We start from the raw sequence: 27,072 nt of genomic DNA, 5'->3' as shown, positions 1-27,072 counted from the left end.
CTCTCTCTCTCTCTCTCTGTCTCGCTCACTCGCCTCTCTCTCTGTCTCGCTCACTCGCCTCTCTCTCTGTCTCGCTCACTCGCCTCTCTCTCTTTCTCTCTCACTCTCTCCGCTCTCTCTCACCTCATCGCCGGGTCCATGTAGTACTTCCAATCTCCTTCGACGAGCCAGATGACGAGAGCCGAGATGATGACGATGACCGAACCAAGGGCATCTCCAAGAACGTGGAGGAACACACCGCGCATGTTCAGCTGTGAACTGGAGGCTGTAAACAATGACGAAGGAAGGGTGAACAAGTGTGGAAGAACACTCCAGCTTGAATTGAGGCTATCCACAAGGATATAAGCCATATCGGAAAGTCCCCGCCGCCATATTGAGATCAGATAAGAGGGGTATAAACTGCCCTTTTATAACATTGTTAGGATAGAACTGGTCTAGGTTTTTGATCTATAATTCTCTTCATCATCGTACTTCAATTCACAGGTGCGTTTCTGTTTACAGAAACATTTACAAATATGATTGTGGTCATTTGGGATATTTTGCTATGTATGTGTTAAAATGCAATTTAAACGAAACGTGCCTCAGCCATTTTATACCCCCTCTTTCTATGACCTAACTAGCACAGCTGGACTTTCCGATATCACTTATATAAGCATGAGCATTCCGTTGAAATCGAGAGACGTGCACATACATTTCTCCATGATTCAGTCTCTCATAAGGCCAAAACAAAATATATGTGTGGTTACCGTTACATGCCGAAAAAAAATAGTGTAGGTAGGTAGAGAAAACATTTTATTTTCTTGAAATATTTTATTTACGAACCATGTCCGAAGGAACTGAAAAAAATTTAAATAAAATTTTTTATTTTTTTATTTTTAAATTTTTAAATGTTAATTTTTTTAAACTGAATAAAATGTTTAGGGTCGCTAGGAATAAATAGGGTCGGTCGTGAAACCGTAACCACACCTATATTTTCTTTTGGCCTAAGTGCAGACACTGAATCATAGAGGAACTCAACACTGCACATGGTACTGAAGCAACACAAGATGCCGAGCAGCCATACACAATGGCACAGCGATATTAGCAACATACAGCAAGCGACATTAGCTGTGCCAATGAGAATACCATAGAATATCAATGGTTTCTAGGAACGGTTGAATCGCAAATCAACCTGTCACTTGGTTTAACCTTTCATTTGGCTGGGGCAGGGTCTATGGAATTTTGCACAACTGTCCCTTTATCACGATCGCAAATCTTTAAGCAGAATCATGTGGGTACTACCTTAGAGAACAATGGTCATACACATGGTGATAGCGGGGCAAATGTTGCTACTAGCACAGATTTATAGCAAGAATTCAGGCCGTATGTTCTGATACTCAAACACGACTTAGCCCTTTTATCTAATTGTTAATGTCCCACTGCTGAAAATACCACACGTTACTTGTGGACTTTGTAGGCATATGGTTTTCAGGCCACTCACAAGTAAACATGCACAAGCAGTTTATTCTGAATGTAGGTGGAATTATCCAAGTTAAATACACCTGAATGGGTTCACTGGACCAATTGCTATTAATTTAAGTCAAATATGATAATGAATAGTCTTTGGTTCTAAAAGTTAAAAACACGCCAACTTACCACACTTAATGGAAATTATGTACAGCAATGAAAGACAACTAGAAATGGGTTGCAATTTTACCACCCATAATATAAATATAGCTTCTGATAACACAGTGTATAGATAAACCTGCTCATAAATGCACCTTTACCTAAAACGTATGGTACTTGCTAAATTCGCATAGTCGTTTGGCTAATCTCACAGTTTATATGTAAACGTTATGAGAGCAACCCAGAAACATCCATTTGGTGTAAATAGCAACCCATGTGAACATACCTATAATCACGCGCACATAAACCTCAGCTTTTCCGCGCTCGCTCTGGAATCTCACACACAGGACAGCCAGAATTACCAGGCAGACGATAACGACTACGTAAACGTCGCTGCGCGCAGTAATTGCCTAGGAGCCCGAAACGGGCATTACACAGAATATATATATATTAAACAAGAAACCTCCCAATAAAATTACCAAGTTTTTTCGCCTTTTCCTGATGCTGCTGTTCCGTGTAGATGTCGCCATTGTCCTTGCGCGGCTCGCCTTTCGCAAGCTTGCTGATGGCGCAGGAGCCGTCCGACTTTATTGAAACCTCCTCATCTTCGCTGTCCGGCTCCTCCGTCACCGACTGCAGGTACCGCACACCGCCAACAGAGCGCCCCGCTTGGTTCGATATCGCTGTTTCGTGCGAGTGGCCGTGGCCGTGACTGTGGCCATGCCCGTGACCTGGGTTACAGAGACGAGAACGGAGACATGTGAGAAAAGAACGTGCGAGAACGCTATGAGAAAGACTGGGAAGATTGGAAAGAAGACAACCTTGAAAGAGGCACAGACGGGGATGCATTTACTAAGAGAAACAGAAGCACAGAACAAGGAAACACACTAAATAATAATAAAGGAGCCAAATCCAAAACCGTTTTCCAGTTTTCTAGGAGCTCTGCCTCTATGACACAAATGGTGCAGTTTCTGTGATTGCAAGATTTTAGCCTAATACTATTCTCATACCTTGTATCGGCCAGCCAGTAATTTGTGACAAAACTCTTGCACAAAGCAAATTTTAGTGCATTTCTGACAAGATTGATATAGATGCAATTCCAAGGCCAAATGGCAAAACCCGATAGCAAACAATTTTGCATGACTGTCCAGGCCATACCCTGAGAAAATGAAACTTCTAATTCTAGGAAAATTCTAGGAATTGCTAGCTTCCCCCATCCCCCTCCCCCAAGTCCAATTCGTACCCTTTAGAAGTACGTATATATGTACCCTTCAGGAGTACGTATATATATATACGTACCCAGAAGGGTGGTAGCACCAGTAGCTACAATGCAGCACCCTTACTGTGGAAGAGAAAGAAGCTGGTAGCAAGATGGAGCACACTTACTGTGGAAGAGGAAGAGGCTGGTAGCACAACGCAGCACACTTACTGTGGAAGAGGAAGATGAAGGTAGCACAATGCAGCACACTTACTGTGGAACACACAGCACACTTACTGTGGAAGAGGAAGAGGAAGGTAGCACAACGCAGCTTACATACTGTGGAAGAGGAAGAGGCTTGTAGCACAACGCAGCACACTTACTGTGGAAGAGGAAGAGGAAGGTAGCACAACACAGCACACTTACTGTGGAAGAGGAAGAGGCTTGTAGCACAACGCAGCACACTTACTGTGGAAGAGCAAGAGGCTGGTAGCACAACACAGCACACTTACTGTGGAACACACAGCACACTTACTGTGGAACACACAGCACACTTACTGTGGAACACACAGCACACTTACTGTGGAACACGCAGCACACTTACTGTGAAACACGCAGCACACTTGCTGTGGAAGAGGAAGAGGCTGGTAGCACAACACAGCAAACTTACTGTGGAACACACAGCACACTTACTGTGGAAGAGGAAGAGGCCGATGATGTTGACGGCGAGGCCCGCGCTGCCGACTATCAGCAGCAGCTTCTCGTCCTCTATCTTCTCGATCTCGACGAGGCGCTTCACCGATTCGACGGCAATCGAGAAGCAGAGCGCAACGAGGAACACGGCGTTGACGAGCGCTCCGAGAACCTCCGCGCGCGCCCAGCCGAACGTGTTCTTCGACGAGCTCTTCCTCGAGATCTGCAAGCGATGTCACGCGGCGTCAGCACTCCCTGCTGGACAATCTATGCTCTCACTACTGCGAGCGACGTCACGCGGCATAAGCGCCCCCTGCTGGACAATCTACGCTCTCACTACTGCGAGCGATGACACGCGGCATCAGCGCCCCCTGCTGGACAATCTACGCTCTCACTACTGCGAGCGATGTCACATGGAGTCAGCGCCCCCTGCCGGACAATCTACGCTCTCACTACTGCGAGCGACGTCACGCGGCATAAGCGCCCCCTGCCGGACAATCTACGCTCTCACTACTGCGAGCGACGTCACGCGGCGTCAGCGCCCCCTGCTGGACCGTCGCTCGCAGTAGTGAGAGCGTAGATTGTCCAGCAGGGGGCGCTGATGCCGCATGACGTCGCTCGCAGTAGTGAGAGCGTATATTTGCTGACGCCGCGTGACGTCGCTCGCAGTAGTGAGAGCGTAGATTGTTCGGCAGGGTGCGCTGACGCCGCATGACCGCGTGACGTCGCTCGCAGTAGTGAGAGCATAGATTGTCCAGCAGGGGGCGTCAGCGCCCCTGCTGGGCAATCTACGCTCTCACTACTGCGAGCGATGACGTGCAGCGTCAGCGCCCCCTGCCGGACAATCTACGCTCTCACTACTGCGAGCGACGTCACGCGGCGTCAGCGCCCCCTGCTGGACAATCTACGCTCTCACTACTGTGAGCGATGACGTGCAGCGTCAGCGCCCCCTGCCGGACAATCTACGCTCTCACTACTGCGAGCGACGTCACGCGGCGTCAGCGCCCCTTGCAGGACAATCTACGCTCTCACTACTGCGAGCGATGACACGCTGCGTCAGCGCCCCCTGCTGGACAATCTACGCTCTCACTACTTTATGCAAGACGAGGAAGTGTCTCCTCCCAAGAATTCACCCTAGAAGAAGCTTTTATGTGCGGGGTTTCTCGGTATTAAAAACATTAGTTATGCATGCCCAAAATATTTAGCCCCACGCGTGTCCGAATAATACAACCACCCCCAAGTGGCAGCTCAGTGAGGGTCTTTCTTTAACACGCTGATGTGATGTTTAATGAAAGCCATTCCACGCCGATAATTCCGAAAGTTGGCCCACACTTGTGCTTTCTGTTTTATGGTATCCATATATTTACATGCTAAATATAGGTTAGGGAATGTCGTGCGTGGGCACCAGCGCATTTAGCCAAGGTTGACTAGACAATGCTGTGTACACTTATATGCCATTCTACCTTCTTCACAGACAACCAAATTTTGTTTGTTTGTTTTGTTGTTTTTAAGCATTATATCTGCATATATGATAATACAATATCTCCACCTTCCCTGATATAGCATCTGGCACAAATTTAATACAGGCCAGGTAAAGTAAGCTAAAAATAAGCACACATACTTCCAGGATTAGGACCGTCTGGGCACTCGGTTTTTACCTTTTTTTAGCAATTAAAATTGCAATAATTTTCTACGGAAATACGGATGTGCTGTAACGACAACATCAACTGAATATAGGTAGCATTAATTCTATAGTCACAAGTTCACAACTATGCATCTTAAGCAGGTTTTACCACACTGTCTAGTCTTATGTAGAGCAAGTTTAACTTTCGTGGTTCCGTGTTTGTTCAGGTATGGCCCACTATGTACACTCAGACTCGTCACAACTCATGGTTAAAGAAGCACAACAGCCATGGCCAGATACTACTCGGCTGACATGTATATGATCAGAAGTAGATAATAGGGAAGGAATGTGACTTCAGTAAACAAGGGAAATTCGTCATTTATAAGCCTTAGAATACCTACGATTTACTACGCGTAACTCAACCAACTTGAGCTCAAATCGTACACGGTACATTCGCCGAGCATCGTGCAAAATCGTTTCCTACTAGCGAGCCACACCATAGGCCACACCGCATCGCCGAGGAAGCAAGAGTCAGTCTCTAGTGGTGTCACAACAAGACACCACTAGAGGCACTAAGAATAGAAAGTGGAATAATACCAATAAAAGATATATATTATAAAAAGTTAATGTTATTGCAATACATTATTAAGTTAGAAAATGACAGATTAATGAAAAGAGTATTTTTAGAACAAATTATAGAAATTGGAAGTAATTGGGCAAATGAGGTTTTAGAAATCTTGAAGGATTATGACATAAGTATGTCACTTATGACTATTGGTTCACAACATAAGAAAGAATGGAAAAAAATATGTGAAGGAGGCTATTTTAAAAACAGTAATTATGAGAGATACCATGAGGTCTGGTGAGAAAACAAAAATGAAAATGATAAATATCGAACGCTATGTATTAAACCATATATATGACACAACTGTCATTTGATGATGCATGCTTTGTGTTTAGGTGTAAGACGTGCATGATTAACTTAAAAAGTTATTTAAAAATTAACTACAGTAATGATATTTGTGATTTGTGTGACGAAAGGAAAAAAGAAAATTTGGAACATTTATACTCGTGTAAGGTATATAGAGGGTATAATAAAGGGGAACGAGTAGAAGATTGGAAAAAATGATGACCCGAAAATACTAAAACCAGCACTAGAATATGTTAGAAAAGCATTATCAATTAGAGAAAGTAAAATAATTAATGCTAACTTGTAGACAGAATTTCCTTATAGATCTACAAGATTTCCCCGCACATTCCAAGAGAATCAGTGCCTTGTGAAATACAAGAGAGGGACCCAAAGATACAAGATACAGATACAAAGAGTCGTTAGTAGCTGCCTTTTGTTTCAAGTTAGGCGGTTTATACATTCAGTTTGCTGGCAACATAATGGAAAATCGTGTCGTACGTTTTAGTCTGTATCTCCGGATTGCGGGTGTATACGAGGAAACGATTTCGCACGATGCTAGGTTGAATGTACTGTGTACGATTTGAGCTCAAGTTGGTTGAGTTACGCGTAGTAAATCGTAGGTATTCTAAGGTTAGTAAATAACGAATTTCCCTTGTTTATTGAAGGCACACTCCTTCCCTATTAATACCCTCCCCCTATCCCTATCCTTCCCTATTATCTACTTCTGATATGATCTATTAGTATTAGTATTAGTCGTGTGTCTGACACTGGTAGTATTATAAGCGTTGCAACACAAATACAACAAGCTTGTCGAGCAGCCTTCATTCTGAAAGTGGCGCAGGCTTTACGCACAAATGATACGTTTTAGGTGAATGACTGATTTATTAGTAGGCCCCTAGCAGATGTGTGATTGCTGGGGTAGGAAATAAACTAAAACCACAGCCCGGGAGTCTGCGCGGGGGCTGGCCAAGACCCAGCAACTGCCGCACAGGCTCCCAGAAGCTCTAGGGGTAAGGAAGCATTTTCCTGCAATCTGAGCCATTTCATGGCATCTAGAATTAACTTTGAAATCACAATTTTCCTGCTATTAATTTCGTCTCACAGTCTAGAGTTAACATTATTTCCGTAATAGTTACCTAATTAGCTATTAGCTAACCTAAAGACACTACAACTGTATGTATTGTATATTTTACATGACCGCTTATAAGAGAAAACTCTCTTAATCACTTTTTGTTAAACCTAGTGTGGGCCAGTGAATTATACATTTCACAGGCCCGCTGGGCCAATGAGGGTGGAAGTTTTTTGTGCAGACTGAGTTATTACTCAGGATAGATGTATTTGCACTGGATTACTTTGTATCTAAACAAATACTTCCTTGCACATCACGTGTGTAAAAGTACTTCAATCTTATCTGGTTCATGTTAGACACACAAAGTATTATGGTGCAAAGAGATAGTACAAACAAGTTCTGTCCACACATCCTTGTTCATGCATGCATTTAAGTGTAATGAATAACATTAGAAATAACACCAGCTGGGAGCAAACATGTTTACTATAATAGAAGCTGCATCTGGATGGGAAATATATTCAGCATGATCCTGATACCTTGTTCTAAATAACTATGAGTGGCACATGTCTAAACCCTAGACAAGATTATCGTCATACAATATTGACTTGGCAGAGCATGTCAATATTATCATATATGTAAAATATGAAGTGAGATAGATAGTGACACTGACAATATATCATCATCATGTACTGCCAATACTAGATAAAATTCTCATAAATTGGCTGCACACCCAGTTCCGCCTAGAAAACTCCATCAACCTGTGCACATTCATTTACGATTGTCTGTGGAAATTACTTGGTAAACAGAGGCGCGCATTTATTCTGGACATATATGAGCATACGTGGGATCGGCTGATTGTTCTCAGTGTCGTGTGCGCTAGAGTGTCGTGTGTTTTGGTGTCGTGTGCACCGAGATAGCCCCCAGCATAAATTCCCGCATCCTCACACATTAATGTCTGGCCTAGAATAGACAACACCTCACACATAACCCAACAGGCAACTATCATGACGGATTACTGCTGATGTCAGCGATATGCACTGGCTAGTTCACAGAAAACCTTCGATAGAGAGGTCATTATATCCACCTTAATTTTTTCCATACAAAAGCTTGCTGTCTACCCCTGAACCTGTTTTGAACTACAAAAGGGCATTCACGTGTGCAGGCTGCAAGAGCAGCCTGTGGGTATACCCGAAGGCAGAAATGACTACGACGAGTCCAGTAGGAAAAAACAGCAACAGCACACCTGTATTATTACACATGGCTACAAAATGTACGCGGCTCACGTTGCTTCTACTTACCCTGACAGAGAATAAACCCACAGACAACGCGGCCACGTCGGATAACATGTGAAAGGAGTCGGCGACGAGGGCCATCGAGTTTGTTACGTATCCCACGATGATTTCGACGAGAAAGTATCCACCGGTGAGACCGAGCATGCATATCAGCCGGCACGACTTTCCCGAAAGCTTGCCCATCTTGAAATCCTAGTCCTGACAATGCAAATGCACAACTGAGGGGAAAACTATCTTACACTGTCAGCAACTCGCGACCAATCAGATTGCCCCATAACGATAATCAAGCGTAGCTGGTTATTACGCAACCACAAGTAGGTGATGCAAATTATTATAGGTTAACCAAACAAATATAACTACCTTAGTATTGTATGCTTTTACACAGTTAAACCGTAGTGACATTCCAGAGTCACATACTCACATGCCAGTGTGTTAGCCAGAGACCCGTCTACTCGTCTTTTGGACGGCCTATTCTTGGATGAGATGGATGAGATTTGATAGACAGCATGAGAGCGGCCCAATTTTATATATTAAACACCTTGTATAACTGACAACAGTACTTATAAGAATATAAAATAATATCAGATTCCTGTCTTTTTGGCATTTCAGACTTAATTTCCTCCATTATAGGGTGATGACCTCCCCCTATAGGGCACTTCGCCCCCGCAGCATCCTCGCTTCGCTCAGATGGTAAGACTCCCTGATTTTTTTCCTGGCTAACACCCTGGTCACATGGGCCAAGTCTCCTTCATGACCACTGGTTACCTCACCTACATTAGTATACCCTTATAAATAAGTCATGATCATTTATTATGATTATAATCATCATGATCACCAACAAGATCATCATCAATCTAATCCTATATAACCTCTAATCCCTATAACCATAATCCTGATCCAATCTCAAACCCATTATGGCATTATTATAAACCTGGGTCCTGGAGTAGGACTGACTACGAATTATACCTTCGGGTTTGTAATTATTGCAGGGTTAGGCTTAGAGGGTAAGAGTGTTACCCGGAACACATTGAGGCCAGTATCTCATAGCATAGAAATTGTGAAACGAATTGGTATATCTAGTAGTAGTAGCATCATGGTAGCCAGGTTAGGCTTAGGGTTAGGGTGCTGGCTAATAACACTAACAGTGAGTATGAAGTCTGAATATGGGGATACTACAGTAGACAAATATAGTCGCTACTATAGTACTACATCGATATTACTATTAGTACTGTTACTAGTAGTGGCACATGTAGTAGTGGCACATGCCGATGAACCTAATCCAAAATGTCAACGAAGTGTATACTGTAATAATGCCTAACGTGGTAATGGATATAAGCGCTGACCACAATTCATGTTCGCAATGTGCAAATGTGCAAATGTGGCCAGCTCTTATATCCTTGGGCAAATCATACTACATACTGCTTGTTTGAATACAGCGCTAATCCCATTATGAATGTTTGAATGTAATTTATGATACGAATTACTAATAGTGAGTAATACTATTACTATACCATACCTATTTACACCAAAAAAGTACACACTTCACAAACTATCCTTGATCCGTCAGCACTGCTATATTAGTACCCCTACATTGACAAAAATGACATAGGCTGACCATGCTCTCCATCCTTGAACCAACACAGTAGTAACGCTCAAGGGGTCGATGTCGTATCAGGTACTACAGATATGTACCCGAGGTACATATATGTATACACAAAGTGTACCAGCCTTGTACTACAGAAGTGTACCCGGATAGAGAACATGGGTGCCAATAAAACCAATGACAATGTGCCTAACCCTAACCCTAATCCTAACCCTAACCATAACCCTAACCCTAATCCTAACCCTAACCATAACCCTATTCTATTATATTGATATAATATTATATTTATAAATTATATTGATGTAATTTGTAAATGACATTGGTTTTATTTGGACCCATGTTCTCTATCCTTGAACCCCCTAACACTAACCCTAACCCTATAACCCTAACCCTATAAACATACCTACCTCATATAAAAATATAAACATAATAGTTAATACTAAACAACCTAAAACTACCTCAGGTACATATCTGTAGTAGGTACCTAATAGTGATACGACAACGACCCCATCTACAGTAGTAACAGCAGGATAAAACAAACAAAAGGCTTCTGAGAAGCCAAACATTGAAACAACACCAAAGTCCAAACACACATTCTTTACATCATAATTATAGATCTAGACGGTAAAACTAAAAAAGAAATTATGACTTACACTTGCAGATTTCCTTCAACTATCAATGTAACTCTTCAACTAACAGTAACACACGTAAAACACCTAGATGAATTCGAACCACAATGATCGGAGCGCAAATCAAGTCAGCATCGCAAGCAACGTTTTTGCACTCGGACCGTCAATCGACTGAACCTATGCACTCGGCACTGCTGGAACCATCGGAGCGGTCGGCGGCGGTGGCAACGGATGACTCATCACAAGTTTCCCATTGCGCACTTTTGTTTATCTGGTGATCCAGTCATAAACCTCTCAATAAGTTCATTTGTTGTGGAAGACGTGCATGTACGTGTGAATTGTGTATAATTAACAAAACTAACAAGAAGAAGCAGTTAAACTACCGATCTCTCACGAAAGAATCTGGATATGCATAAATAGTGTGTCAGTGAGTGCTAACAGCGCCAATTTATTGCAAAATCAGCCAATGAAATCATTTTGTGTTGACCACAACACAAACCAAATTTACTTCCGGGTTGTTTAGCGCTGAGGTTTAGCGCTAAGCATAGCGCTAAGCTACCGATGCAGCACGTGTTCCTGTTTTGGACGCCTTGAGAAATGATTTCTTAGTTCTTCTAATTTTATAACAAACAAAAATAATGATAAATTTTTGAACAAATTTTCCCAAATGAGTTCTGTCAATGGAACATTAGTAGAAGGAATCGGAGACGAAGTCGTTTATGGAATTGGTTGCGTGATCGGTTTGCTGCTGCTACTCATGGGACTTAGTTTTAGGTACAGCCTAAACGCTAAAGACCAAAGTAAACCTTACTAATACTAGTAATAGGACCTACTAATTACTACTAGGCCTACTAGTACTACTACTAGTACCGCTACTACTACTAGCTCTAGAACTCTAGCCCTTCGCTCCGCCACAGGCCCATGCCTAGCTCTAGACTAGTAGTAGTAGTAGTAGTACTACTAGTACTACTATAAATAGTATAGGAGTATAGCCCGCGTGCAGTTGAACTTGATGCAGGCTATGCCTGCAGCCTACGCCTACTGCCTACGCAGGCAGGCCTGCAGCAACTGTACGCGGGCTATAGTACTAGAGCTAGCCCATGCCCTGCCTATACCAGGGGTAGAAATTAACTTTTGAACACGGGAGTCCAACAGACTCCCTACCCTCAAAAAGAGGGAGTCCGCAGCAAAATGAGGGATTCCGCAGTCTGGGTTTCAAAATTAAAGATATTAACAATAACGCATGTAGTTATTTTTAAGATTCATGCGGTTGCACGTCTGCCAAATTTTCTTTGGACATTAGCTGAAAAAATACGGTAATACCGCGAGGATAGTTAGTATGGCAGAATTTTCAGGGAGTCACACGGACTCCTGCATATGTCAAATCAGGGAGTCCTACAGTAAATCAGGGAGCATTTGACTCCGTACTCCCGTTAATTTCGCAACCTGCTATACTACTACTAGCCATAATTAAGTTACCTTCTCGCTTCTCTCTGTGTGGCGAAAGGTCACAAGCTGATGTAGTGATCAAACCTTGAAGTTGTAGCTAACAAAGCGCTGTAGCAAAACGTACCAATACCCAACTTCTTATGGCTTTCACCGCTTCTCTGTACTTTCACACCACTATCAACCATATGCACGCTATTGGTATCGCCAAGTATGTATTTACATGTCAGCAAGCGTTTTTTAGATTTGCTAAGGAAGAAATTTGAACAAGGTGATTATTACTGTTTGAGTTCTGAATGATTTTCCCACACTCTTTCTATAGTCTCTTATTACTTAGTTCTCGTGCATGTGACTCCAGTATGCAGTAATGCAAGTATGAAGATTGCCAACTTTCAAAAACAACACATTTCCAAATTGTCTGATTATAACATGAATACCAAGCCAAATACTAGTTAGGAAGTGTGCCACATTTGAGAATACACTTGCAATATGTAACAAGTTGGGTCAAATGTGGTAAGACGGTTATTTTAATTACGAAATTCGGCATTTGTTTTCAAGTTACAAGGATTTTCCTATGGAAGGTGTCGGGCTCCTATGCCATGAAGTCGTATAGAGCCTAGTCAGACTATTATTACAGATTCTTTCTGTGTAAGCTTTGCTTAAAGGGATAGTAGACTCTAGGATTTTACTGCATATAACTGTATTTACTGTATAACAAATCGTCTATACCTACACGTATTTGTTACCAGATACCTAATTTGATTGTTATAATTAATTGCACATCAACGCTACAAAATTTGAACGGCGCCATGACACCCGCGACCGTGCTGCCACCCTGAAAAAGTTGCGTATTTGACAATTTATTTTGCACGTTACAGACCGAGGGCTATTATCACAAAAGTGCAATTATATTCATACCTAAATGCTATTTAACCGAACGATGTTCATTTTAGGACAAATTTATCCATAATATAACTGAAACTATACATATGTCGTTTATAAGATATTGCAATCCTTTTGCTTTTAAATTAATAAATAAGAAACACCCTCGGTCTGTAGTCCTTGTTCTCAGATCGTGCGCTTTGAGTGGCGCCACCGTCGTTGTAATCAAACTGTAGTCGTTAGTTTTAAAACATTTTTTAATAATATTTCTAATGGTGATTGAACCATGAAACTTTTTATGTAGCGTAATTTTAACCTAAATTAACTGAAAATAACCCTAGAACCTAGTGTAAACTATCTCTTTTTAATCAACATCAGCGACAGCATGTCCCATCCTCTACACCACGTAGCCTACTCTGGCTATTTCAATGATAAAATAATAGTGAATATATACTAATTCGTTTTAAACACTACTGCAAAATTTTAATCACAATATTCATGTCATGACATGCTTTATCGCATTAGTACAATTTAGGTGCCGCTCACATACTGCTCTACAGACCTCATGCATGGTGTTGCCCAGGTTCACATGTATAAGAGTAGGTAGGAAAGCACTCGCACAATAAGTTGGGGACAAGCAGAGCTCTTGATCTCAGATGATTCGAGTGTAAATCCTCCCATCAGTCACCATGACCTTTGTATCTATTTTCTAGCACTGTCACTTGTTAGAATCACCTGCCTTTGCAGTTGCTGGAATTTCCTCTAGCGATAAAAAAAATCACGCAAAGTGGCGCAGAAATCTCGCAAACGGCATGCTGTGAAAATATAGTGGCAATATATAATTTATTGGTTGCGATTTGATTTGGGCGATTAAAAACGGTTAGTAAAAGTAATGCTGTTTTAGCAGGCGGCGGAATGGTGGGCAGGCTATACATCCAGACTACCAGGAGAACGTCCTGACTGCTCGCGAGCATGTTGAACAGGACAGGCAGTCACAAAACGGAACCTTTAGGCGTTATCATGGGGGTGACATGCAGTGCCCAATCTGCCTCAATCATGCCAGATTTGCCGTGGAAACAAACTGTGGGCACATGTTTTGCGGTGAGTCAAATCTATCACTATTGTGTGTTAATAATTTAGAATAGTTTTTTAGTTGTGGACTGTAGTGATAATGTTCTTTGCCTAGTGAAGAAATGATCCTTGCTTCAGGGGCAGAAATGATTTTGTAGTTGGATTCTTTGCCCTCAAAAAGTCTAGGAGTCTGTGCCAAAATTAGAGAGTCTGTATAAGTAAACGAGTTGAAGAAACACCCAAAATCTCATAAATTAATCATGTTATTGTCTATACATTCCAAGAAATTATAATTTAAAAATTCTGAAACATTAATGATTTTGAATGTTTCCTAATTGCATATTGTGAATGCAAATTTATTGATTTTTGCTGAATATTTTTTACACAGGCCTGTGTATAATAACCTACTGGCAGCATGGTACATGGTTAGGGGCAGTCAGCTGTCCTGTATGTAGGCAACAGGTGAGAAAGAACTGGTAGAGAGATATGCTCGTATAGTAATAATAATAATAATATATTAGTATTACTTTATTTATTAGATATAGATGGAATCAAGAGTTAATGATGCATGTTATGCACAATGTATTAGTAGCTCTTAATTGAATGAACTTCCAAGTATTAGCATGAAAAGTGAAAATTATTAATTTGGATGTTTATGTGTATATGAGAGTACAATGGTGTAAGCACGATTGACGGAGGATATAATGTAAATAACATCAGAGTTCAATGACCAGTAATTATGGCTTTAAAATGTTAGAGTTTGTCATGCAGTAAGCCTGCCTCTCTACATTTACACTGTTTTTATTCAGGTTACAGTGCTGCTATGCTATTTCAATGAGGCAGTACTCAGTGAGCAAGATATAGAAGAAAGAAATCAATTAATAGTGGACATCAATGGATACAATAGAAGATATTCCGGGGAACCTAGGAGCGTATGTATTGCAACAGGAGTGAATCGTAAAGAGAAGCACCTAAGAATGAACATAATTAAAATGCCCCCGCTTTAGAGTTTCTTTTTCATTTTTGTATTTCCTTTGCTTACATACCAAATATGTCGGTTGTTTCTTGTTGGTGTGTGCATGTGTGCTTGTGTATGTGTGTACGCATGTAAATGTATTCACATTAAAACTTGCTAGACTACTTGAGATTTTATTTAATTTTACAGTAATTGAGTACAATATAGCGTATACATGTTTTGCAGGTACACAATGAAAACAGTTTATGTTCTTGTATGTACGTGCGTGCACCCTTCATGTTTCTCAGGTACTGGACTATCTCTACGACCTTCCGACGTTGCTCAGACATGCCGTTAGCGAGTTTTTCTCCGTCGGCGGGCTTATGGCCATGTTTCGCCTGCGGCTCCTGCTCTGCTTCTTCGCAGCTCTTCTCTATTTGATATCTCCGTTAGACATTCTTCCCGAGGCAGTTTTTGGAATCCTCGGTAAGAGACTTTATTATTGCGAGCTTTGGTAGCTGATCACTACGGTAGGCTGGTGTAGATGAACATAATAGATTCTAGAATGTAATGTAAATGTAAATGTATAGGGGATGATCTTATACTCGATATATAAATAAATAAATAAATAAATAAATATATATATATATAATCTTCTAATAATTCTGTAGATAGTGTTTATCTATTAATAGGATGAGATGTAGGTATAGATGATGTACAGCATAATAGTTTTCTAGGCTTCAGAGAATAATTTACCTGGCTTCACTTTTATTTGTTGATTCCTTTTTTTTGCAGGTTTGATAGATGATGTGTTTGTGTTGCTTCTACTGGCTGTGTACGTTTCCATCATCTACAGGAGATACTTGGCAGATCGGGGGGCAGAGGGAGCTCAATAGCAGACCAGGGGCAGGGACATGTAACAACAACCGTGACTGTGCAAGCTAGTTGGTGGCCGAGTAGTTGATGCATGTAGGGACTCGTAAGTTACTGACAGTCATCCTTAAAGTATGCTAAGTCTACAATAGCCTACCTGCTGGTCAGGCGTGTGATTGCTCTTTTTCCCCATAGATAGCACCACCTGCAGGGTCCCTATATATATTCCCATGTAGACCACATTTTCTTCTGTGTTGCTGTAGTTCAGCTTTTCCTGCGTAGCCCATTTGCCCGATTGCTCCATCACAGGGCTATATGGCAAGTAGGAAGGAGCGAGGTGGAGAATGCAGATTACCTGATCAATAGTGTCATCGCTATTTCAATTTAAATGTGGCTTTGTATGTTGGTCGTGTGATCATTTACGTTCAATTAATGAGCAAATTTCGCCACATGCACCACAGGCTTGTATTTAATTGTACCACAGACTACTGCATAGGTCCACTGTGGCTCAAGGGGTTGTTGTCGTAACAGGTACTACAGATATGTACCCGAGCTACATATATGTATACACAAAGTGTACAGACTTGTACTACAGAAGTGTACCCTAACCCTAACCCTAACTCTAACCCTAACCCTAACCCTAACCCTATCTCTAACCCTAACCCTAACCCTAAACATACCTCATATAAAAATATAAACAAAATACTAAACAACCTAAAACTACCTCGGGTACATATCTGTAGTACCTGTTACGACAACGACCCTTCGTGCCCCACTGTGCATAGCCTGCCATGCTGCAAAGATTCCCCACTGGGAACCTTCATACTTTGCTGAATAGCCATGTGGTGGGGGCCAATAGTTAAAGGTGGAGCTAAACAACTGCAACAGCTTTTGGAAGAAAATGTGGCCTAAATGGAAATGAGAAACCTGCAGGTGGCGCCATCTACAGAGAGGAGTTGTATGTTTGGCGTGTATAATTGGTGAAATCCAAGGAAAATATGCTTCTGACCAGAAGTGAAACGTTATTATGATTATATGAGTGCTGATATAAATAACTAAAGAACTATAAAAGAACTAAAATCGCAGTAAAACGTGCATGCTTTTGAACGAGGATAATAGTTTATACTAACGGATTGTGCAATGAACCTATACGACGAGAAGTACATCTGTGGTACGAACATAATTGAACTTAAATAACTACAGGAATGACAGTGTTGGACAAGTTAAAATGGCTGATATTTTAATAGATCTATGCTGTCATTGCAAGAAACTTTGAGCAGGTCAAGAGTGGAGAGTAAGAGTGCGTTTAATTGTGTTGTGACTATCTAGTACATTCATTCTCACTAGAAAAATGCTATCTACGGTGGCCCTTATGAACAAAACACAAGCACACATGTACGCAAACACAAATACGCAAGCACACAGCAAGTTGCAAAACGGAAATTGGTGGTGGGGGAGGGGAGAGGGGGAGGGGGCAAAACGAAATCCCGACGGTGGGTGGAGGTGGTGGAGGGCGCTAGTGCTGCCACCTATTTCCATTTAGGAAACTTGTATTTGCTTCGATAATTAGTTGCTTTGCCAACTTGTTTACTTGCGTACTTGCGAACATGTGTTGCATTCAAATGAAGTTGCAGTTGGCGTCCGTAAATGTGTTTGTCTTGAAACTTATTTGCTTCTTCTCGAACTTTATATGTTTGCCAACATGCTAACCCGCGTACTTGTGTTTTGTTCATATGGGCCACCGTATAGCTATCATCACGAAGTTGCAATATTCATAAACATGCTGTGAAACGTAGTCTTGCCTAAATACTAAAATGGGTTTTTTAATGAGGAAAAAAAATCATCAGGAAAGTAACAAAATAGCTTTAGATATCAGATGTGCAGGTGGGAAATCAACGGAATTTACTTGATATCTTAACAATATCTGTCGTAATTCCATAACTGTTTGATAAATATGTCACGATATCGATCATGAAGGTGCATAATGTAGCCTTTAAAGCATGCGCAGCCTTTCCTCTGATGATATCCAACCTACATATGTTCACTGAGGTCTCTCTTCCCCTACGCCATGATGGTTGCTGGTGAAATTAATTTCCATATTTTTGATAATGGCAACAATCATCTTTATTGGTTCCTAAATGGTAAGGCCAAACAATATGTATGTATGTGTGTACATGCGTGTGTGTGTGCGTGTACATACGCACACACGCACACACATATATATATATATATATATATATTGAGAATTAAATGTCAGCGGGTTATTCTGTCAACGAATCATGTAATGTTTGCTGATGTTCCTTTTCTAATCACACGTCTGGAAATCCAGCCTGCCTAAGTATTGTGTACGTATTTTGTACTTTGGCTCACGAAAAACTTCATGTATCGTAATGTTTTTGCTCCAAAGTGAAGTGTACATTCGTGCAATGTCATGATGCACTCTAGCTGTCACGTGTGTATCAACTACAACCATGACTTATAGTCCATATATAGTGGCATTGTAAAAAACTACAGTACACATTTAAATATGCAGGTCGAATTGAAAAGGGCAGTATCATCCAGTATCATCTATTGTGTGTGTGATAAAAGACAGTAGTCAGATGGACGCAGTAAGAAAACTTCCATTGAAATCACAAAATCATCCAAATGAAATGTATTGTTTATTGGCACATGAATAGGCCTTCTGAACCTCAAACGAGAAGCAAAGCTGATTTCTTTAAAAGAGTGCAAAAGTGACCATACGTGGATACATCTCAAATTACTTGGGCTGAGAGGGTCGATGTCCCCCAGGGTACTGCCGGAACGTACCCTGGTACTATCTAATATGCCGGACCGTACCTCGCCTACTCCACTAACGAGTCTAGGGAGTCGCCTACGCCTACTCGCTAACCCTAACCATATCAAATAGTTACCAGGGTATGTTCCAGTAGTACCCTGGGGGACATAGACCCTATGATCATTACTTGGACGGTGCACTAGCAGCAGTTTTAAGCTTTGTGACTCTGTAATGCCGTGACTGAACTGTGTCAGAGAAAACACAAGACTTTAGTTTTCTAATAGTTTCCCATAGACCCTTGGGATCAGAAGTAGATAATAGGAAAGGAGTGTGACTTCAATAAACAAGGGAAATTCGTTATTTACTAGCCTTAGAATACCTACGATTTACTACGCGTAACTCAACCAACTTGAGCTCAAATCGTACACAGTACATTCACCTAGCATCGTGCGAAATAGTTTCCTTGTATACACCCGAAATCCGGAGATACTGACTAAAACGTACGACACGATTATCCATTCTGTTGCCAGCCAACCGAATGAATAAACCGCCTAACTTGAAACAAAAGGCAGCTACTAGCGAGCCATACCGCATCGCCGAGGGAGCAAGAGTTGTAAGTAGCTGCCTTTTGTTTCAAGTTAGGCAAATGTTTATGCTTGGCAAATGTACTGTTTACGATTTGAGCTCAAGTTGGTTGAGTTACGTGTAGTAAATCGTAGGTATTCTAAGGCTAGTAAATGACGAATTTCCCTTGTTTATTGAAGTCACACTCCTTCCCTATTATCTACTTCTGATGGGATGTAGCTTGCAAATGTCAAACATGTGATAAATTCTATATGATAATGGCCGATGGTAGATTTATGCTTATTGATGATAGATTGAAGTTTTCACACCATGATTGCGCCACAGGGCAATGAGTCATCCTGGTCACGGCACCAATGTAAGGTTGGTTTTTGCACGTCACTCGTATATGTCGGTAAATGTTTGTAGCCAGTGATGGTCGAAGCCGTTGTGTATAATATAGACGGGTTTATTCTAATGTCCCTGTCACAACATACGCACGCTTCTCCGTACTCGGGTGCCACACCTATCCTCTCGAACATTCTTTTTCTCCCCTTTTATAGGTCGCGGCCTGGCATCTCATTATCCTGTGATGTCCCTGTTCAGTGTCCAATGAGCAGGCGAGCGTGCTGTATTGATTGGTCATTTCTAATAATGGTGCAATACCTCTAGTTGGATCAATGACCAGCATGCCTCATTGCCCTGTGGCGCAATCTTATATTGTATAGTATTACTGTGCCGCAATTCATTATGTATTGTCATATGTAAATGGATAACCATGTGACACAGTGTATCTACAGTTTATCTTAGAATTTATATCATGTTTCGTCTTTATTGGTAAGTGTATAATAAATTTATTAAAAAAATCAATGGACTGTGTACTTTTACGTGTGTGTAAGAAACTTCAAAGTATTACATAAGTAAAATTAACACATATTCATATAAAGGCCTTTATTTATATATTATATTTAACAATTTTTTTCCACAAATGTTCCATTATGTTTAGACATTTTTTATGTTTGTTTATTTTTAATCAAAATAAACCATTAGCGATTACCCCTATTAAATTAACTAATTTCTTAAATAATACACTTGTTATCCTTTCTTTACATAGTTGAGCTTAAAGTGATATTTTGAAAACAAGAAAACGTCACAATTTATATATTATTATCAAAAGTTGAAAAATAATAACGGTATATATATACAGTATATTTGGTTATTATCATAAATTTGCAAAAATCAGTTCAATGATCAACATCTCGCACACTTTGAACGTTGCACATTTATGAATGCAATAAGTTTAGTACAATTTACGTGATATCATAAAAGTAAAAAAATCATGAGTCATTTTTATAGTACGACTTGCATACATTTGCCTATCGCTGATATGATCACATATTAACTCGACTGACGTGTTAACCTCGTGTAACCAACTGTTTCGACCGGTCCATCAGACAACTCATCACAGCTTCACGAAGACTTATAAGATCTAGTACACACAAGCATAATATACAGAATGTATAATATATGTACATTAATAAGTCCTGCACATTTAAAAACAAATCTACTTGTTTTTGCTCAATTGTGAATTCAACAAAAGCCTTGTTTACTTAACAAAAGCCTATCACTGCAGATACGAGTTAAATGGCAAGTATGGGTAAATATGATAATAATCTCTAGACAAATCTGTGCGCGTTAAAAATACATTAAAGATCACAAACTTCGCGATGTGCAAAATAACCATAGCTAATTCCGAGCCTGGCATAATGAAATCACTTTGTAAGTTTAACTGATTAAAACAAAATTAAAACTAGTTTTACATATTTGACCTGGCAAACTTTTGCTAATGTGTTTATATACTTACAGTATCACGGGTATAGCCTGGGGGGATGTAGTGTAGCCAAGTATAATAGATATGCAACTATAACTACAGCATTTTTATAGTGCTGGTTCTCTTATTAAGCTGGGTTTATTCTTGCGAGCAGTTGCAGACCTGCCTGTGGCTTATTTACCGTCTCGCTAATGTAGTTTAGCACATCATGGGAAGATTACCAATGGGATCTATAATGCTATGGTGAACGCCAGATTATCTTTTCCCTCTGCGGACTCTACGTCCCTTTCCATCACTGTGAGAATGTCGGCTCGTGAGCTATCGTGCGGTAATGGCGGCGCATCTGAACCTACGTTTACATCACACTCATTAATTAAACAGAGAATTCGCTGGCACAAGGGTAACGCTCATAGGGTCTATGTCCCCCAGGGTACTGCCGGAACGTACCCTGGTAACTATTTGATATGGTTAGGGTTAGGGTTCAAGTTAGGGTTAGGGAGTATAGGCGTAGGCGACTCCCTAGACTCGTTAGTGGGGTAGGCGAGGTACGGTGCGGCATATTAGATAGTACCAGGGTCTGGGGGACATAGACCCTCTCAGCAAGGGTAACATCCCAGTTGGCCTACACACATTTCGCCTACTCTCAGAAGAATGTACCTATGTTTTCTTCTGGTTCCTGTAGCCTATGTATGCCAATTAAAACCATATTTCATTATTTATAAATGATTATTTAGTGAACAAACCGATCGTAGACGAAATGGGAATGGGGTAGATTTTGATTGTAGACGAATTGGGAGTAGACAAAATGGGTGTAGGCCAACGGGAAATTTTGCTGTAGGTGGAATGGGAATTTTGCCGTAGGCGAATTAGGAGTAGGCCAACCGGGAATAAACCGACACAAGGCCCGTTTGTACACTAGCTATTTGCTCGAAATGTCAACAGTTCATCATTTAGGAACATTTTCTTAGCGAAGTCATATATTAGGATTCCTGGCTATACGCCACGACTAGCTCAGGCACGAAATGCCGGTGAATTGGCGAATGCCCAAACAACAGAATTCTCAGTGCAAAGAGTTGCATGGATGTGTGACGTGGTACTCATGTTATACTGCGGGAGGCAGATCATACAATACTATAACGAACCCAAGGTTAGCAACACAATTAGAACTGCAGATCAGACACTTACCAGCAAGGTTACCTGGCTTTCTTGTAATTATATAACCATACAACATTCGAACACACACAGACAATCTCCATGACTGGATACTGATATGCAAAACTACACCTGTAGCGATACCCAACTCCTGACAAACATATCACAGGCAATATATAGACATGGTACATGGGAAATAGTGCTCTAACACAGGTGCTATCCGACACTTACCTGATTACGAGCAATTGTACCATCCATTCTTCCATGAGGACGCTCATCCGGAACCAGCCGTGAATGACATCCAACATGGACGCGATTGTAGCAAATTGCGCCTAATAATTAACACATACGCACACCAACACGCGGGAACAAACCACAGCGCACAGAAATTTTACGCTACAAGCGCTACACGAAAAACAACATAACGTGTCACCCCACTTTGCCAAAAATTGGTAGTAATGATTGTACAAGATTGTTACCATTTTTCTCTCGTTTATATAATTACACAGATCGAGATTTTTGTAAAATGGCAAAATATAGTAAAGTGAAAAATATGTACATGAAATCCTGGTTTAAAATTGCTCATTGATAGCATCGTTTAGACATTGATAAATTAGCAAATGCACTCGCTTACATTCACACAATGCTGCATTATTACATTGCTTTCATCTACCTTCCAATGCCAATAAGCTCCAACTCATAATGCAGATTCAACATATATTATAATACGTACGTTTATTATTATATAATTACAACATATTATACCTTATTACCATATTAACCTTGCAATATAAATTATAATGTATTTAGTCAAATGGAAATATCCTATAGAGAAATTTGTTCCCTTTATCATAATTTTAGTAAAAGTCACAACTTTCTGAAAGATGACAATGGCATTAAACAAGGATTCCCTGTACTATGTAATTATTTTTACATCAAGCATTCTATTATTTGACATAGGTGGAAATGACATATTTGGAATTATTCCATACGTTAACACAGCAACTAAATGCAGTTCAAACACACAATTAAAGCATCGCTTCAGCAATTAATACAAAATACTTCACCTCGAATCAAAATCTAATACCAATTGCTAAATTTCAGTTTCCAGTTTGAAAAGAAATTAATGATCAAAAGCCTGAAAAGGTACAAATCGGGAATGCTTCCTTCACCGCATACTCATATCAAAACAGTATTTCTACTAAACGAACCACTAGATGGCAGCACGATACACCAGACAACCAGAGTAGGTATTGGGTGGGTGAGGTATTTACAGATACCAGGTCAATGGCGACTCAAGCATATCCACTGCTATCGGAATTCCCGACGATAGGTTCGTACGCCGGCTTACCTCTGTACAAGATATAGTGCTGCACTATAAACAGAACATCAAACAGGACCGAGAACATGCCCAGACCAAACTTAGTTGGGTTTCCAAAGATGGCGCTCCAGTCATCTGCAACAGAATATAGGCAAAGTGCCAAGTCTTGCATTAACAATGTTGCACACATAATCCTGCATAATCCTGCAATAATCCTGATAAGCGCAATGCAAATAAGTCGTAGCAGTACATATAAATAACTTGCGCGAACGGATGAGTGACCTTGAACCCCATGGATGGAAGTACGCATATAAGCGTAGATAGGTGAGCTACCAGGGAGAATCACGATGAATTCACATAAGCGTAGATAGGTGAGCTACCAGGGAGAATCATGATGAATTCACATAAGCGTAGATAGGTGAGCTACCAGGGAGAATCATGATGAGTTGCCATCTTATCTAAACGCTGACGGAAAAGATTGCCACATGTAAAGGACGATCGAGCGGTCATGATGCTGACACGAAATTATATCTTGCCATGCATATTTCACAAGCACGTTTATGCACCAAACTCCTTCTATTCCACTTGAGCTCATTGCCTGCGTGCGTGCGTGCGTGAGCGCGGAAGGGAAGGGTCGAGCGTCACATACCGTTGTTGTACGACATGAGAAACATCTGCAAAATGCTGAGAGAACCTCCGGTGAAGTCGAGCAGGATATTACCGATTGACCAGCCATCCGTGCTCTTCCTTTTAAAGTTCATGTACACCTGAAAACGTTCGCACAACGTTACTTGTTAGTTTTATTGGGACGTGTCGGGGGTCAGGGGTCGAGGGACACGTCATTGGGACGATCTCTCCCTGTTGTCACTCAGAACCTCACGCGTTACTTTACCATGGTGCCATTCCCATTAGCCACCTGCTGGTTAGATAGATTCCTAGCTGATCACTTTCAGGTGGGAAATTATTAGGAATAATTCGAACAGCACCGCTTGAAACATGAGGGCACGCACTGATTGCTGGAAATAGGGTCGAATTGGATCTAAAGTTAGCAAGTCAAGCAGTTCTCGGAGTTTTGTAATACACTTTTAAAATTATCAATGCTAGCCTTGGATAAACGAAAATAAGCTTTACTGAAATCTCACATTACCTGTGGCATGTATTTGATGAGTGTTATGACCAACTTGATGTAGGAAAAGAAGTACAAGTACTGTAACCAGGCTAGCTTGCCGAAGATAGCCACACACAGTGTAATGATTGCAAACGCCCAGGCCACGACTAGAAATCCAACGCATGGTCTTGACACTGTCTGTGAGCCTCTCTACGATAAAACAAAGAAGATTACGCGTTATTTGCTTTGGACTGACACGTATCTCTACCACTGCCACATCATGCATCTATCAAAGGAAATTATGCATGTACATAAAAATGCATTTTCACCTTATGTTGACTTTCCCCTTAACTACAATAGCTAATTCAATGACGTAACACGTACACAACCAACATGGCTCATCCTACGAGAGCTATACACCATCATTTTGAGGTTTCACAATCGGCCTGCGAAATACCGGCAGGACACTGAACGATACTGCCACACCTAGGTAAATCGAGATGACAATGCTGATGTTCAAAAGTGTTACCTCGTAGATGAAACACTGCAGGATGGTCACCAGTGTTGCAAAGATCGCGTGCAGGGCAAAGAACACGTCGTTGATTGCGACTGGCAGGACACCGTAGGGATGCTTTTCGAAATACTCGTCCTGCAAAAGACGAATCGACAAATCAGATGACGCAAATTTTCACATGGCACAGATGTTCCGAGTTAATACAGGATCAGGAGAAAGACAGTGTCAGTGAGGTACCCCTTACTATCTTTCTCCTGCATGCATACAGAACATGCTTAATATTCACGCAGCATGCACAGATTTTTTTTTTTTGGGGGGGGTGGGAAGGAGTGGTGGTCTAGTGAATAGTACACTTGACTTCAGGCTAAAAGGTCCAGCGCTCAAGTCTCACCATGGTCACTGCCGTTGTGCTTTTGAGCAAGGCACTTTATCCCGACTTGCTTCCGTCGATACCTGGACAACACCTACACACTGCAGAAATGGGTTTAACTCACTGGTATAAGGCTAACAAGTTCACCTGCACTACAGATAGTAACTCTGTTGGACAACTCCTGTTAATGAAACTAAACAACACAGTTACTAAAGGCCTATGCTCCACAATTACAGCCAAGGGACTAAAGAACATCCACAGATGTGATTAGAGATAGATTTAGTAGCACTAAATGACTACTAACCTGTATAACAGGAATCCAGAACACACAGACGTTGAAGACTGCATAGGCAATAAAACCAGTCAGATTCAATGAGAGAAAGTCAAAGTTTAGACCAATGACACTGAAAAATATAGAGCATATAGTCTGATCATATGGAAATAAAAGCAATCACGTATTTTCTGTTTCACATGATAGAGATAATATCTATAATGAACATCATGAAATGAAAGTGTCAATGACACTGTAGCTCACCTTGAGTGTGATAGAAGAGGGAAGGGGGATATATAAAGCAATTAAGAGTATATATGGGAGAACTCCTATTATATAGCATATATCTCCCATTATATAAACTTGATAATGATATAATTAGCATATAAGTTTTGATGCGAAAATAAATGTTTCAGATCTGAAAGTCTGAAATCTTGACGAGAGATGGCGCTACGCCTAAATGATCGCCATTTCGGTTTTCGAATATCGCGCAAATAAAAACAATAAAATATTCCAGTCAAATTACTGTAACGAAGATTCTAAAACACAATATTACACGTATATAGGTATGATTGTAGAGTTGTTGACCAGTTAGACGAAATAAACGTAATAGGACGTTGTCATCTCTCCCATAAGAGTAACAACTGTTTTGGGGCTAGCCTTACACATTCACATACAAAAATTTAACAAAATCGAATGAATTTAGATAACCATTTTCATTTTTGCCAAAAAGTGAGCGTGGCTTGAAAGTAGGTCGACTGGCGCGCTCCAAAATAAGAAGTTAAAATCTCTCCCATAGGAGTAACAACTGTATTCAATTTGAAACATGTGGGTCAAACAGTTCTTGGGTTATCGTTGACCGTAGGCAGACACTAAAATGCATAGTGAAATTGCCAAAATCTACCTAATTTGCATAATTTAAACAAGTGCCGCAGAGCGACAGCGCTCACCTAACGGTAGGTGTTCTGATGCTAAACTCACTGGCAAACGAATCAAGAGCACCCTCCAATTGCCGCGTTCGCTCTCCCTCGTTGTCTCCCTCATTCTTTCTTTTTTGCTCTCTCGCTCTCCCTCTCTCTCTCGCTCGATTCCATTCTTTCTCTCTCTCACCCTCTCTCTCTCGCTCGATCACACGCTCTCTCTCTCTCACTCTCTCTCTCTCTTGCTCTCTCTTCCCTTCGCGTTCTCTCTCTCCCTCTCTCTCTCGCTCGCTCACACTCACTCTCCTTCGTTGTCTCTCTCTTTCTTTGGCTTTGTTTTTCTCTCTCTTTCTCTCTCTCTCTCTCTCTCTCTCTCTCTCTCTCTCTCTCTCTCTCTC

The 27,072-nt window shown here is 41.0% G+C and overlaps 3 protein-coding genes across 10 annotated transcripts in view; 1 reads left to right on the top strand and 2 right to left on the bottom strand.

The window, feature by feature from the left end:
- The window catches only part of LOC106808738 (zinc transporter 1-like), a 22,107-nt gene extending 11,086 nt beyond the window's left edge, over positions 1–11,021 (bottom strand). The window contains exons 1-5 of the mRNA XM_014811574.1: positions 10,648–11,021; positions 8,398–8,589; positions 3,497–3,719; positions 2,085–2,336; positions 124–265 (exon numbers count right to left, since the gene is read on the bottom strand). Coding sequence (XP_014667060.1) covers positions 124–265; positions 2,085–2,336; positions 3,497–3,719; positions 8,398–8,574 — 794 coding nt within the window. The 5' untranslated portion in view covers positions 8,575–8,589; positions 10,648–11,021. The remainder of the gene's footprint in view (positions 1–123; positions 266–2,084; positions 2,337–3,496; positions 3,720–8,397; positions 8,590–10,647) is intronic.
- Positions 10,715–16,443, top strand: LOC106808740 (E3 ubiquitin-protein ligase RNF170-like). 7 transcript variants are annotated; one of them, XM_014811575.1, is made up of 6 exons: positions 10,715–10,897; positions 13,859–14,052; positions 14,411–14,484; positions 14,832–14,954; positions 15,286–15,463; positions 15,773–16,443. In XM_014811575.1, exons 1-6 carry the CDS (start codon positions 10,731–10,733, stop codon positions 15,871–15,873), a joined length of 837 nt encoding a protein of 278 aa, XP_014667061.1. In that variant the 5' UTR covers positions 10,715–10,730; the 3' UTR covers positions 15,874–16,443. The 7 variants fall into 7 exon arrangements, with proteins under 7 accessions (XP_014667061.1, XP_014667066.1, XP_014667067.1 ...); XM_014811580.1 differs by having other exon boundaries at positions 10,864–10,950; XM_014811581.1 differs by lacking the exon at positions 10,715–10,897 and adding an exon at positions 10,964–11,050 and having other exon boundaries at positions 13,856–14,052.
- Positions 16,444–20,121: 3,678 nt separating this feature from the next.
- The window catches only part of LOC106808741 (cystinosin-like), a 16,557-nt gene continuing 9,606 nt past the window's right edge, over positions 20,122–27,072 (bottom strand). For both annotated transcript variants that reach the window (XM_014811583.1, XM_014811584.1), the window contains exons 6-11: positions 25,788–25,887; positions 25,129–25,248; positions 24,639–24,809; positions 24,141–24,258; positions 22,402–23,626; positions 20,122–21,367 (exon numbers count right to left, since the gene is read on the bottom strand). In XM_014811583.1, coding sequence (XP_014667069.1) covers positions 23,466–23,626; positions 24,141–24,258; positions 24,639–24,809; positions 25,129–25,248; positions 25,788–25,887 — 670 coding nt within the window. In that variant the 3' untranslated portion in view covers positions 20,122–21,367; positions 22,402–23,465. The remainder of the gene's footprint in view (positions 21,368–22,401; positions 23,627–24,140; positions 24,259–24,638; positions 24,810–25,128; positions 25,249–25,787; positions 25,888–27,072) is intronic.

The sequence above is a fragment of the Priapulus caudatus genome, unplaced genomic scaffold (genome assembly GCF_000485595.1).
Source record: "Priapulus caudatus unplaced genomic scaffold, Priapulus_caudatus-5.0.1 Scaffold301, whole genome shotgun sequence".
Classification (NCBI taxonomy): Eukaryota; Metazoa; Priapulida; class Priapulimorpha; order Priapulimorphida; family Priapulidae; genus Priapulus; species Priapulus caudatus.
This window is presented reverse-complemented; position numbering and strand designations above follow the sequence as displayed.

Excerpts from the sequence above, each read along its gene's own strand:
- LOC106808740 (XM_014811575.1), top strand. The coding sequence starts at position 10,731 with ATGATCGGAGCGCAAATCAAGTCAGCATCGCAAGCAACGTTTTTGCAC. Across the intron at positions 14,485-14,831 it reads GTCCTGTATGTAGGCAACAG|GTTACAGTGCTGCTATGCTA; the intron begins GTGAGAAAGAAC and ends GTTTTTATTCAG. Across the intron at positions 14,955-15,285 it reads ATTCCGGGGAACCTAGGAGC|GTACTGGACTATCTCTACGA; the intron begins GTATGTATTGCA and ends CATGTTTCTCAG.